Source organism: Rhea americana, unplaced genomic scaffold, assembly GCF_003343005.1.
Source record: "Rhea americana isolate MKP2758 unplaced genomic scaffold, rheAme1 scaffold_27, whole genome shotgun sequence".
Classification (NCBI taxonomy): domain Eukaryota; kingdom Metazoa; phylum Chordata; class Aves; order Rheiformes; family Rheidae; genus Rhea; species Rhea americana.
In genome coordinates this window covers 3846120-3858223 of record NW_028186390.1, presented here as the reverse complement: position 1 = coordinate 3858223, position 12104 = coordinate 3846120, and the positions used below count along the sequence as shown (strand labels likewise).

Sequence of the window (12104 nt, the reverse complement as noted above, 5' to 3'; positions counted from 1 at the left end):
GGGGGGGGGGGGAAGGGGTTGTAATTTCATGGTGGGGGGAAAGCACACAAAAAAAACAAGCTTAGTTTGTCACAATATGTACCTCCCTGTCTTTAAAAAAGAAAGCAAATTAAGTCTTGAGTAATTATAATAATTACAAGATCAGATGAACACGAGGTTCAGGCTGTATGGTATCTTAGTCCTTTAATTCTCCTCCGGATTTGTATTTCCTCATCGTACACAGTAAGATTCTCTTGTCCCTGGCAGCGTTTTGTATCCCTGACTCTGTTGCGGTCTTCCATCGAGGAAGACTCTGCCCATCCTGGGGATGTTCCTGGAGAACGGGTGTCGGTGTAGCTGCACCATCACGAGCCCTGCAGCGGACTGCAGAAGCTGCCGTTTGCTTGGGTTTATCCCGATTGCCCTTCCCTTGTCAGCACTAGTGACAGTGAAACTGGGAGCGATAGTTGAGGCAAATACCTATATAGGAAAGGTCTGAAATACCCAGGTTTTTATGCTTTCTTTGTCTAAATTTGTGCAGTTTTCAAATGAAAACTTGCATTTTTCAATCCTTATCGATAAACATGCAGACAGGTTTACTCGCGTGATTAGTTGTGCTGGCAGCAGTGGGGAGACTGTCATGCATGTACCTTGTTAAACTGGATTTGACATTTTTAAAAAGTCTGTTTGAATCTGTTCTGTGACAATTAAGAGTTTCACATTTCAAGATAGGTCCACTGCTTAAAATTCCAATCTGCACCTTTGCCTGATATGCCATTCTTTAATTAAACCTTCTTGATTCTGGTAAATACCTAAAGATCTTTGTATCTCTGAAGTTTGCAAATCCAGGGCTTTATTATTTAAAGAGATGTCAGTGCATTAGTGAAAAATATAACTGGAGAATATAGGTCATCATCACCGGAACCAGTAAATGGTATGTCTTGGGACACCAGGAGTTTATTAATTTAAGGGAATTCAAATGACAACGCTTTGCAGATTGACTGTGCCTGGTTAATGTTGTTGTCATTGCACTCTGTGATACAGTTATTAAATAGGTAAAATATTTTACCTTTTCATATAGAGCCATACACTTATTTCATCTGTTTTAATGGAACTGTAATTTTAATTATGATTATTACCTTAAATTATAATTAAATTTATGTGGTTTAAATATACATTTGTGAAAATGGTTGTGTGATGAAAGCAGAAATCAGCTTTGCATTAACAAAAAAAGGAGGTGTTTTTTTTAACTGCATCTTCGTATATGCTCACAGCTAAAGACTAGCATGACCTACTTTGCAACAATAACAGAGGAATCAAGCTGGGTTTTTTTGTTGAAGTATCTAAATTGGCCATGAATGCTACCTACTCATTCGTTTGTAAGTATCTTTAAAAATAGCAGTTGTATCTATGAAACTTAAGGGTTTTTTTTCCCTCCTCTTATTTTTATTTAGATAATTAGCACCATGGAGCCTCAGGTGTCGAATGGCCCTACTTCCAATACAACCAATGGACCCTCCAGCAACAGTAGAAACTGCCCTTCCCCTATGCAGACGGGGGCTGCTACAGATGACAGCAAAACCAACCTCATAGTCAACTACTTACCCCAGAATATGACACAGGAGGAGTTCAGGAGTCTCTTTGGGAGCATTGGTGAAATAGAATCCTGCAAACTCGTGAGAGACAAAATTACAGGTAAGCTCTTGCGTATTGTTAACTCTTACATACATCAGGGTTACTTTACATTTAGGAATAGATAAACCTTTATGCTCGTATTGTAGGTACTTAGCATGGGGGATACCACGATTACAGTGATAAACTTCTGATGGTAAATCTTTAGCTTTTAGCGATACACGTTGGATCTAGAACAGCTGTAGGAGGAGCCGCTTGTCTTTCAGCCTACGTACAGATCTAAGGGGAAGAACGAACATTACCAGTCTGCATGTGTGTGTAACACATTTGGTATGCAACTTCTTATAATAGAGCTCAGATGATGACATTCTTTTCCTGATCATTCCTTTTTATGGTATTTAACATTGACTTATTTGTAGGAGGATCGCCTAAATTGCTTGAGATAACTGACCACTCTTGATTCAGACCATTTCTTTCACACCCTACCATACCTTCATCAATTTTTGACTATAAACAATACTTAAAAATCAAAGTGGCTCTGCGCGACCATCACAGTTTATTTACCATGTCTTTCTGGAGCAGCAATGGTCTGTAGTCAGGAGCCACTGATCTGAATTTTATTCAGATTTGTGCTTCTTGGCAGAAGATTTTAACTTTGCTCCCAGAAAACTCTTTACATTGCCATTATCCTTTTCCTCACAGCACTTGCTGATAGAACTGTGCCTTCAAAATAAATAAATTAAAAAAAAACTATTAGAGATGATACCTCAGAAAGGAGAAATGCGTGTCTGCACCATTGCTAAAGGAGGTGTGGACAGATACAGATATACCTACCTGCTCTGTATCCTTGCTGCTGTAGCCAGGAATTCACTGATGCACAGAATGAAAAAAAGACAGTGGGATGAACAATCAGTTTTTATTGCTTGTTTTATAGGTTAGTTTTATAGGTTGTGTGTCTACTCACACTGTAGGTGGGGAACAGCTGAAATTTCACTGCTGTTTTGTGCATCACCAATGTTATGTTTAGCACAGTGCAGCAGCCTCGGGAAGGAAAGGGTTCCAAAACAGGAGCTGTCTTTTCTATCAAATGCACTCTTGGCAAGTTGGGTGTGCATTCTGTGAAAAGAGACACTGTAAAAATGAGGAATTTAAAACATAAATCATTGTACCTAGTTCTGTAACAGCTTGACAGCCATTGTATGGGCAGCATTAGGAAGATCTATATAGTGCTTTTAAACATTCAATGTTTCTTTTTTTATTTACAAACAGCAATGCTCAAGTTTAGCATGAGGCACATAACAAATGACAGAAGTCCCAGGGCAGTTCAAGTCCTCAGAAATGTAGTTCAGCTGAATTTCCTTTTGCACATTGACTACGATGTGTCTATTTCAGCATATCTTCCAATTTGGATTTCAGAGGTATGAAATAAAAAAGATTGAAAGTTTGATTTTTATTTATCTATTTATTTATTTTTACCTTAAAAGAAAAAATCACTCATGCCCTCCTCTAACCCCAGAAATCTCCATCCAAAGAACTTGAGTCCTCTGCTTTTGCAAGCGTGACTGGCCCAGTATCCCAGTATGACATACCTCCCTTGATATCTGCTACCAAATAGTCAGCTCCAGATTGCTGTTTTTCTTTTCAGTTGAAAATAATCTTGAGAAATTAAATTACAGGTTACTTCAGTTATTTTAAACAGAACTGAGTAACTAAGATAGCTTTTAAATCAGGATATTCAGGAGTCTAGAGTACCTAGCTTGAATTTTGGTCATGATAGGTTCCATGTTTTAGAAATGGTGTTTTTGGCTTCCTATACGCCTCAAATTTGTGGTGGTTTCCTTGCAATATAATCTTAAAATTTTGGTTATTGTATCTGTTGTTTTTATAGAGAGCTGGCAGCCTTTGGAAGGAAAACTGTTACTTCATCCGTTATAAACAGTATTCTCTTTGTTTCATTCTGTCTCAAGGCTTTTGTCTCTATTTGAGGAATCAAGAAATTGGCTATGTGGCCTTTGACGTGTTCTTGGGTAGTTTTCTGCCTCTGTGTATTTTCTTTCTTTTCCTGTATAAAATGCCTAAATCTTTATGATCAATAAAATGCTTCATAGCAACCACTCTTTTAAGAAAAAATTACACAGATGCTTTGAGAACATCAGCCCCAAATGACTTAGGAACCTACATGTTGTTTCTTTAAGAGATACAGGTACATAAGCAGCAAGTTCTTGGTAAAATTGAATTGCTGTCGAAAGTCTCTGTTCCATTTTTGAAAACAGAATTTAATCTTCTAATGCTTCAGGAGCGTTATCAAGGTATTCTGCATCACTGCTAACTTCTAGGGTACATTTTCATTCCTCACATTGAATTCAGAGTTATGTGAATTAAATGTTGTCCTCAGCCAGAACAAGTGAATGCTTTTTGAAGGTTCTTAGCACATTCTTAGCAATGTACTGAGGTCATACCTAATCATCTTACAGGATCATCTTGTGTATGTGGTTTTACATTGTGGGGATTTTGGGGGTGAGTTTTGTTGTTGTTTTTGGGGTTTTGGTTCCTTTGGTTTCTTTGTTTTTTAAACCAGTAAGCTCTTGTAGGAACAACTATCTTTTCAGCGATGGGCTTTTTTATTTTTAAGATCCAATGTATGGTATATGGGGTTTGTTTCTTTCTTTTTTTTTTTTTTTTTTGACAGTGAAGCTTTATTGCAGAATACATAGTAAATTCTTAAGATATTCTTCCTGAACTGATGGAGATGTCTGAAACAATTTGGTTTGTTTTCTGTCTGCTTTTGGATTTTTCATTGTTTTGGTTCAAAACTTCCGTGCAGTTTTATTAAATCTCGGCTGAGTGTACACTGCTGTAGTATCTATTTAAATAAACACTACAGCACTTTCCATTAAAAACGTGACTCTTCATAGACAGTAAGTTGGTTTCTCCTTTCTCTTGATAAGATAAAACATTAGATAAAACAAGGAAACCAAATTAGAAAGTTAACTGCAAAGAGAAGTTGCTTCAAAAAAAATAGAAAAGGTTATATGTCAAATGAGCATATAAAATAGTTAGCCTGGCAAAACCGTATTAAAAAATCTCAAATGCATTTCCAAGGCTAGATGAGATTTAGTTGGTTGATGTAAAAGATTGTTTCCCCTGTCCTCCTAGGAAGTGCACAGATCTTGTGAAATAATGTTTAGGTTCCAAAAATACTTTTTCCAAGGAGTTTCGAGCTAAAAGTCTGTTAAACATGCAAGATCCCTATGAGAGAATTTATGATCTGGACTGTTTTATCATTATTTTTTAAATGAATTAAATAGTTAATTTATCAACAATAATACTTGCTCCAAGTGTTTTTGCAGGTCTTTTAGAACAGTGGTGGGTTTTTTTTTCTTTTTAAATAAAATTGTTTCGTGATGTTACCCCTCGCTTTGGAAAGACACATGTTTAAACAAGCATACTCCTTTACTTAAAAAAAAAAAAAATGCTAATTTGGTTAGCACACCGTACTGAGTTGAATAGGAGTGACAGCTTCTAAGACAGCCTTTAATTTGGTATTCAAAACCAAAATTGTAAACTTCGGTTTTGTTTGGTAGCTTCTCAGAACAGGCAGGATATACAGTAGCATTTTTAAAAGATGCTAATGACTTGAAAGAGAAGCTACAACTCAGGCATACATTTTAATTGTGGGGGAGGGGTTGAAATAGCAAAAATGTTTTTTGCACTGCAGAAATTTTAAGGGAATGAGACAAGGAAAAACAGAGTGACTGAAAATACTTGCCTTCATTTGGTAGGGGTGTTTAATAAAAGCAGAACTTGTGGTTGTAAAGTGTGCTTATTAAATTCTTCATTTACGCTACCTAATTAATTCTAGCATTTTAAATTAACAGTGAAACTGGTCCCTGCTGTACTATTTCATAGCTACAGCATATTTCGTCCAACAACCCAGTTGCTCAGGTTTAATCAGCTGCTCTCAAAAAATGAGAAGAAGGAACTTGAGTTAAAAAAATTAAATGGCGTAAACATTTTGTAAGTGTAAGATGACAGGAGATGACTATACGGAGGAAGACTACAGCTTTAGATGGATGCGAGGCCCCGTGCATGTAAGTGACTATGTAGCATTGCAGATGCAAGCTGTTATTTGTTCTGTCCCCAAAAAGCTAGTGATAAATCTCCTATTGACTTAACCAGGAGAAGGGAAGGATTTGAATTCATCAGAGAATTTTAAGAGAAGAAACACTGAATTTATTTTGCCCCATGTTTTGAAAACAAAAGGTCCAGTCAGCACTGTGTCTGTGAGAGACATTGTAATTGCTGCTGGCCAAGTGAGTTGTCGTTGTTGACTTAATTTGGGGGTGGAACAGAGGTGTTTGATTTTATTTTTTTTTTAACTGACTTGGTGGCCTGAGCTGAGCTCTTAAGAATTATATTTATGTGTGTCTGTAATCTACACAGGAATTCGTGTCTCTTAATCTTCAGATGATCAGTATCTCAACTCTTTGGATCTCAGATAATCTTTCATATCTTATAATGATTCAGGCACATTGTGAAGTAGAACATTTATTGATACAGGATTTCTGTGCATCACTTAACATATGACAGCGTTTGCATATTCCTGCCGTGTGGTGCAATCTGAGGTTCTTTACGTGCATAATCAGGAACTTCAATACTCCTCTGCCCAAAAAAAACAACCCTATTTTAAATTGTTCCTTTTGAATTTGCAATTCCTTTAAGATTAATGTACAAAGATTTACATCTGTAATTTATTATTTCAGGTAATTGTAATGGGACCGGTACAGACTTAGATTAAGATTGCAGTTCAGAACTGAAGATGGCATTATAAGTGTAATATAAACATAGATGATTCCAGTGAAAATGAGGTATGGATGAGCCACTGACTCGAAGCATTAGCATCTGTGTGTTGTCACATGCTAGGAGAGAAAAAAATATTGGCTGTATTATCCGTAGTTCTGCCCATAAGTTATGGATTCTCAAGTCCTTACTCTTTGTATCTTTAACCATTTGATCCAAGAACCAAACGTAACAAAATGACAGAATCAGAAATAGCACAGCATTATGACAGAGAGCAAGAAAAATCTTTGTGAGCAGTATTTCACATGCTCACTTTTCCTCTTCACACCATTAAATTCCTTGCCTGCAATGGGGGGTGCAGATGTGAATCAGTTCTGAACCAAAAGTATTTCCATGCTTGGGTTAAGGTAGGACTGTCTGCCCCTCTGTATAAAAAAATATTTCTCCCTAGCACCCTGTATAACTAGTGGCTTACCAGCAAATACCAAAAAGGTATTGCTGTAAAATGCAATGACCAAGACTTAACCAAGAGTAGATAGTGAATAATGGGTTTAGGGGGGAGAACGGGGTGGCTTTGTTTTCTGTTTCTATTCTTAGCACTGAACTGGTGATGAGATGTTCAGTACAGAGATTAGATACTTGGAGCTTCCTGAAATTTGGGGCACATTTAAGGAGTCTGAATTTCAGCATTTAGAATCAATAACTGTTTCTGAGAGCCGCAGCTGGAGCAGGTCTGTATCCTCGGGATCGGAAGCCGTTTGTCGGTATTCTGAACTGTGACAGCAAACCTGCAGAAAGATGGAAGGGAGGAAGCCAGATATAGGTATAATGATGTTGCCTTACAATAAGGCTTCTCCAGGAAAGAAGCGTTTGAATCTTTTAGCAAGTGCACGGTAGCAAGAAAACACTGTTTAAACTTTTTCTAGTAAACCGACATCTTCTCATATTGCCCCATTGTCTGCTGCCTGCAACAGCGAAGCTTTGATTATTTTAATTGGGAGGTTTTGGCACTCGATAGAATAGATGGACACATGGACCATCTTGGGATCAAGAGGAGAATCTGAAAGCTCAGAAAACAAAACCAAAATCATACTGTAAAGACACAAAGCAAAACCAGGATTAATGGTTAAGTTTAACTGTATGGAAGAGGCCTTTTGGTAATGCAGTTCATGACAATAGAAAGAGTTGCATGGTTAAGTCTGCATTTGAAAGACCTAGGCTGGAAACTGCTGAGATATTAGTAAAGTTGTGCTTCTTTGTCATGGGAAAAAATATTTATTTTCATTGAAAGGAAATAGATCACAGTTATTTATGTTTAGAAACTGCAGATTGAATGTGAATTCACAGAAAATTTCACATACAAGGGCTATCAGCACTTTATATACGTTTTTACAAAATCCCTTGAGAAAGAATATACTCTAAGTGTTTCCTACTGGAGGAGAAAGATATGACCTATATGCAGATAAATGTAGCTCACTGTGAAACCCAGCATTAAATTACCTGATCCTAAGTGATTGAAATGCTAATCTGGACATAAACTACTTTTGTGATTTGATGTCCTATTCACTGATTGTGAGTTTTGAGATATTAGTGGTTCCAGCAGTTTTGCCCACGTAAAATACATTAAACAGGATTATAGAATGTAGGGATTATGTTAGATAAGATTTGTGAACTGTTTAGAAAGTGTGTAAACACTCATGCCTCATGGCGTAAGCCCACCTAATAACATGGTTTAGGAGAAAAATACCTTGTAGAAGTAGTTGATTCTATTGTTGACTTAGAAGATGTTTTTTTATGTATACATCTATATATATATATATGCATACATGTCTGGAGATAAATATATATGTATATATATAAAATAAATTCTTTGTGAAGCAGAATTGGTTACTGATCCCTCGTCAGTTACTTTGTACTGACCTTATTAGACTAGTCTACTTTGCACCAGTGGTAGACCAGAATCCTTTAAACTAGAAGAAATTTATATACTGCGGTGGTCACCATTTTAAAGTGAATTTGATTCTGGATTTTGCATTATAGTTACTCTCTTAAGAGGTAACATTTAATTTTTGTGCATGGATCTTCCTTGAAGTTGTGAGATTTAGCCTGCTGCATGTATTATTTTTCCTTGTTTCAACAAGGATCGAGTACTCTGCTGAAGACCATTTATCTGGAAAGTAATCCAAAATTCAATGAATTTTCTCAGTTTCTTCATATGTTGACTTGTAGACTGGACTAGTCATGATTATTTCAATAAATGTAGGAAATGTCCATGGAGGTTGTTAAGGGGAGGTTGGGAATTGTTTCTCTGTTTTAGTTAGTGGTCAAAATACAGTGAGGAAACAATGATCAAGTATGCAGAAGCTCAAGAGGAAGTGCAGAAGTCTAAAATACTATATTTGAGGTCTGAAAAAGGAAAATTATTTCTGTAAATTAGATGAAATGCAGAGCATGCTTTAATTTTTGGTGATTATCTCTTTGTCTGGAAATAATGTTGCAGTACCCTCAATAGGATGCGGGGACTAAAATCTTACGAGACATTAAAAATGGACGTATTTCAGGGTCTGTTAAGCCTAAAATCTAGAATTATTTTTTAAAGACTAAATACATGCTTCTGAATGTCATTAAAGACCTTTGATAGGTTGATCTTAATTTGGTGGCATTAGTTATTTTATTTTTATAGCTTCTTGTTTCCTGAAATGTATTCTGTTCTTTAGCAGAGATAAATCTAACTTCAGTGTTGCATATCCTGTTCTCAGAGCTGCAGATTCAAGAAAATCCCCTAGTATTGATTATCTAAATAAGTATTTACATTAAGTATCTGAACTAAATTCATTAGCACTGTGGGAGAGGGAATGTAGAAATAGTAATGAGTATCCTACAGTTGGAATTCTAAAGTGTATTTGGTATGATTTGATGTCTCTTCTAAATGCCGAGGAAAACAGTCAGATTTGCATCCGTCTCTGCAGTCGTCTGGTGCATATTTTGCACAGGCGAACAAAAGAATTTTGATTTCTTGATTATTGGAAAAAAGCCATCGAAATGAGCATTAGGGCAAATAGGCAGAAAGCAAGAAGGCATGACCTTTGTGCGGTGAAAAATCTTTCTAATTAACTTCAGCAGTCTCAATCCTGAGACTGTTCTGAAGTGTATTAAATGCCTATAATTCATATATAGTTTATTCTTCATGTTTAACTGCCTGTTTTGTGTAAACATCACCTTCCTATAAACCTTAATGAGGAAGGATTAGGAATACAGTTCTCCTTAACAGCACAAGCGCACCTATACCTTTGAAATCGTCCCTTCTAGGCATAAGGCTTTTTCTGATGTTTTTCAGTGTGTGTTGACCTTAGTCTGTGACTTTCTCTCCACACTTCATGTTGTCTGCAGGAAGATATGCCATCTACCAGGAAACGACTAGACAAAACGGCTCTGTTGGTAGAGCCCTACCATAATAGTTGCAGAGCCCATGGCAGTCCATCCTTACCTGCACTGACTTGTGCGCCTTTTTCCCTGCCTCTCTCCCCATTGTCCCTTTTTCTCTAAAAGCACAAGCTTATTCTTCAGCCCTCATGCCCAGCTTCTTCTGTCCCTAACCCCCCTTTTTTTTTCCTTTTTTTTTTTTAGCCCAAGGAGGACAAGGACAAAGGGGAGGAAAGGAACAAGAAAGAGTTCCAGAAAAGCATTGGGAGATTTGGCAGCAGTGATGCACTAGCTTCCATCTGAGACAGGGCCTTTTGGGGCAGCAGTAGACAGCACACCAAGAGAGATCTCATCTTTCAGGGCTCCAAGGATGCCTTCCCCACCATTCATCTGTTTCTTTCTAAGTGCAAGAGAACTTCTTGTTTGACTTGTGACTTTCCACCCTTCAGCTGTACCAACAAGCAGCACAGGCATGCTGCAGCTATCATCCTTGCCATCTCTCCAGCACTCTTTGTAGACAACTTGTCCAAGAACAAAAGTAACCTATGCAAAACCAGTCTTAATGGTTTGAAATTGGTTCATTTCCTGCTCTTCCTTCTCACAAGACTGTGCTTTCTGCCAACACTAGCTTTAAGATAGATTTTAGTTTGTGAACAGGATTATTTGATCCATCTGCACTAACTATATCTCATATTTTGTGAGCTAGGAAGGTCTTACCACTTTATTCCACAGCTGTTCCATCTTTGCTCAGCTTTGTAGAGTGCAGGCGCTTTTCCCCATAGCTAGAACTTCCCTGCAAGATGTCCTTCACCTTGACCTCTGAGAACAGTCAAGCTAAGACTTTCAGGTCAGTAATGGAGTCTGTTGCCCTTGGGAGTGCACTCCATCTTTATCCTCTCAAGATCTTCTGCTAGCTCAGTTTATAGGCAGCTTTTACACTAACGGGGAAAAAAAATGTTTCTTCAGGCTCAGTCTGCTCACACCTCACTCCCCAAATTTGTCTTTGGGGTTATTCTAACTGTGTCTGACTTGAGCAAGGACCCATTCATATGATCAAGCCACCCTGTTTTCCATCTGCTTCTCAACTAAGAGACCGTCTAGACAGGGTGGAGTTCCTGTTGTGGGTTATCTACTGCATGGAGGTCTTTCAGGCCTTAAATCTTTCTCCTTCTCCTTTGCCTCCAGAAGACTTCAGAGGTTCAAACCCAGTACTTTGAAGCTTAGAATGTAATTTGACTCATAGTTGAGAGGGGTTAATTTCTGGTTAGGTTATGTCATTTTACGCCAGCATATGTAGAGTGGGGGATTTACCACCATTTTCTACACCTACACATCCTTTACAACTGTCACAATCTATTATTTTCTTCCTTTTGAAGGATAGTTGATTTTGCTAGCTGAATTGGGTATCCACCAAACTTGATATCAACTTGTAAGTGGTTCACTGGCAATTCTATAGTCAGCACTAATAACTTTCTTGGTATTCTATTGGTTCTTGGGAGGCTCAGCCATTGCTGACAGACAACCATATACCTTTGGGTTGCAGTAACATCCTAATTTAGATCCTCTACTTCTTTCCTGGAATGGACATTGACAGAGTATTTCAGTATCTGACTTTTTAACTGTTTATGGTACAGCCTGAGTTTAGTTTAGAATTTTCTGCATCTGTATTTTCTATCCTTGGCTGGAAAATACGGACTTTTATACTCCGTTGAACTTTGTTTCAGATTTTGCCCAGATTCCATGTTTCCTGTTTCTGTGATTATAGATGCCAGAATTTTGGGGGCCTTTTCTCTTTGTGAGATTTTGATTCTAAAAGAAGCACAGAAAGAGAGAACTCAAGCATTATGCCATTGGGTCTGTCTCGTTGACTCTGCTGACCATCTCTGCCATAGCTCACTCACTGGTTTGGTCTGTTGAACATGAATGCCATTCTCCAATCTTGAGGAAGATCCATCCCTGATTTCACAAATGTTTCTAGGTGTCTCAGTTGTCCACTAGGAATTTTAGTACAAGTTACTGACTTACAGGCACTGCTAAAGACAGGATATTGGTCTAGGCAGACCTCTAGTCTGACCCAGTACTGTTGTTCTTATGCTCTCACAGCGTCCATTTAGTCAGTGGAATATCAGCTAGAGGGGAAAAAAAAGAGCTCTTTTCATTATTTTTCTCACAAGAGCCAAGATTTTTTTTTCAATTATTTGATTTTTTTTTTTTAAGGGCTGTTGCAAAAACAGATGGACAAAAAGCTACATCATGCTCACCTACAAGCA

The 12104-nt window shown here is 37.6% G+C and overlaps 1 protein-coding gene across 3 annotated transcripts in view; it reads left to right on the top strand.

The window, feature by feature from the left end:
- The window catches only part of ELAVL4 (ELAV like RNA binding protein 4), a 62185-nt gene that overhangs the window by 18261 nt on the left and 31820 nt on the right, over positions 1 to 12104 (top strand). For all 3 annotated transcript variants that reach the window (XM_085308060.1, XM_085308061.1, XM_085308059.1), the window contains exon 2: positions 1434 to 1674. In XM_085308060.1, coding sequence (XP_085164186.1) covers positions 1434 to 1674 — 241 coding nt within the window. The remainder of the gene's footprint in view (positions 1 to 1433; positions 1675 to 12104) is intronic.